The sequence below is a fragment of the Rhododendron vialii genome, chromosome 5a (assembly GCF_030253575.1).
Source record: "Rhododendron vialii isolate Sample 1 chromosome 5a, ASM3025357v1".
Classification (NCBI taxonomy): Eukaryota; Viridiplantae; Streptophyta; class Magnoliopsida; order Ericales; family Ericaceae; genus Rhododendron; species Rhododendron vialii.
In genome coordinates, this window is record NC_080561.1 from 40158818 (window position 1) to 40161105 (window position 2288).

General features: G+C 41.1%; 1 protein-coding gene across 1 annotated transcript; it reads right to left on the reverse strand.

The window, feature by feature from the left end:
- Window positions 1–478: 478 nt before the first annotated feature.
- LOC131327921 (putative UPF0481 protein At3g02645) lies at window positions 479–1794 on the reverse strand. The gene is made up of 2 exons (XM_058361040.1): window positions 1089–1794; window positions 479–702 (listed from the first exon to the last, which is right to left on the reverse strand). The coding sequence occupies exons 1-2, from the start codon at window positions 1645–1647 to the stop codon at window positions 479–481; spliced, it is 783 nt and encodes a 260-aa protein (XP_058217023.1). The 5' UTR covers window positions 1648–1794.
- Between the last annotated feature and the right edge of the window lie 494 nt (window positions 1795–2288).

The window sequence follows — 2288 nt, forward strand, 5'->3', positions numbered from 1 at the left end:
CAAAGTGTCTTTCTAAGAACCTAATTCGTATTTTTTGATATTTGCGTCATTCACTTTTATTCTTACCCGCCAATTATTTTGGCCCCACAATAGAGAAAACTTTTCCCGTGATGCAAAATCCTGTGCTTTTGGCCGGATCACTTTTGCAAGAAAGTAAATCTTGCAGGAAAACTTAAAAACAAGTTTCCCACTACTTTCCTGCCAACTGAACACTACAGAAGTTATGAAAAAGTTGATTTTTCCATCATTTTCTGTACTTTCCTGACAATTGAACGGGGCCTAAGGGAACATTGTTTTTGAATGTAATTAACCAGTCTGATTGTTTAGCAGTTGTAATTAACCTGTTCAAGCGTAACAGATACGTATCCAAGTCCATGGAAAGATTTTGGAGCTGAATTGCGTGAGTTCAAAAGACCAGAAGTAGTAACACTCAACAAGAATTCCTTATCGAGAAATCAAACTTGTCAAGTTGGTAGTCTCATTTCTCTTCCCAGTGGTAACCAGAATTCAAGTTCCATAATCCTGAATCCCAAACCTGCTTCCCGTGAAACTCGACCTCTGATTTCCACTGGAAAGAAATGAGACTACCAACTTGACAAATTTGATTTCTCGATAAGGAATTCTCGTTGAGTGTTACTACTTCTGGTCTTTTGAACTCACGCAATTCCACTCCAAAATCTTTCCGTGGACTTGGATACGTAGCTGTTGCGTTTGAACAGGTTAATTACAACTGCTAAACAATAAGATTGGTTAATTACATTCAAAAACAATGTTCCCTTAGATTCTACTTGAAAACATGATCTCAAAATGTTGATGATATTCCTCATGGGAATAAGAGATTACTATTAGAATTTTCACACAACACTCATTACTACATGCAAAATAATAGTAATACAACACGCGCGCATCTGATCACACACATAAACAATGAGGGAAATGGAAACCCCAAGGGAGATATCTCACAGCGCGCTCTCTCACACAAATAAACATGCATCACACAAACACACTACTACTTATAGTCTTATAGACACATATTACTACGTACTTCCAACTACACCATCAATATGCACGCCCACCTTTTCACCCACTTGATTTATTAACCCGGAAATCGTGGACGAATTGGAGAACTGCCATGATAAAAACGATGAAGCCGACACAGAAAGCTATGAACGTCCACGGAGATTTAAAATACGTGCGTCTCACGTGTGCCATATTCTTGGGCCAAAAACGCTTGCTATACTCGGTGGCTCTGATGCACGTGTCAGCGAAATATCCTCCTTCTATGATTTCATTGCCTAGCTTGTTGAATAGATTGGCTGCATCCTCGGCGGTACCCAAATAGTTTCTCAGGACTCCGGCCTCTTCGAGCACTTGGATGTCTTTTTCATTGTCAACGAGCATGTCCATTACGAACGCATAGGACGAAACGTGCAGCGAAACGCCTGCGCAGCACTGTTCAAGGGCAATGAGGTTCCTGAGGTATGACTCCGTGTCGTCGTATATTGCGAGTGGTGGGATTTCGAAACGAGCCCTATGACACCACCGAAATCGGCCTTTAGGTTCACTGAACTTGAACTTGAACAGATCGTTTCCTGTATCGGGAGCAAACTTGACTCCTGCATAGACAAGTGCTGATGCCGAAGGCATTCCTCTAAAATCAAAATTTATCTGATTTGCTTTATCAAGAGGTGGAAGGTAACCATCATGTAGGTAATGGAGGATATGATGGTAGTACTTGGCAGTACAACGGTGGTGATCAATATTTTTACCACTTTGAACTACTACTTCTTCTTCTTCTTCATCTCCTTCTTCTTCTTCTCCTTCCTCTTCTTCTTCTTCTGCTGCTTCTCCTGCTACTGCTGCTGTTGTACAACCAAAAACTCTAAGGACACAGTCACTGGACGAACACCAACTACTTTTGGCGGTACCACTGTTGTTGGAATTTCGCTCTGGCATCATCCTATCGGCATAGCACCACCACACATAATCGGTGAGCGACCGGTCCTTGTAGGGGCGATCCGGGATCCGACCTACCGTGAGCTGGAACAATTTCTCAAGCACAATGAAAGGAATTTGGTTCTCGAGGAGTACCATGTCGTTTTTCGCTTTGGTGCCGGTAAAAGCGGTAAAAATTGGATCTGTTTCTGGTCCCTGCTTTTTGAAATGCAAAATCATTAATTCAATTTGTATAGCCTGGTTTATCTGGTTTAATTAAATTTCATAGGTTGTTTGGCTAAATAAGCCAAGTAGTTTTTTTTTGTCCTTATTCAATTTTTTTTCGTATTCGT

Excerpts from the sequence above, each read along its gene's own strand:
- LOC131327921 (XM_058361040.1), bottom strand. The coding sequence starts at position 1,647 with ATGCCTTCGGCATCAGCACTTGTCTATGCAGGAGTCAAGTTTGCTCCC. Across the intron at positions 703-1,088 it reads TTTCCGGGTTAATAAATCAA|CTACGTATCCAAGTCCACGG; the intron begins GTGGGTGAAAAG and ends CAAACGCAACAG.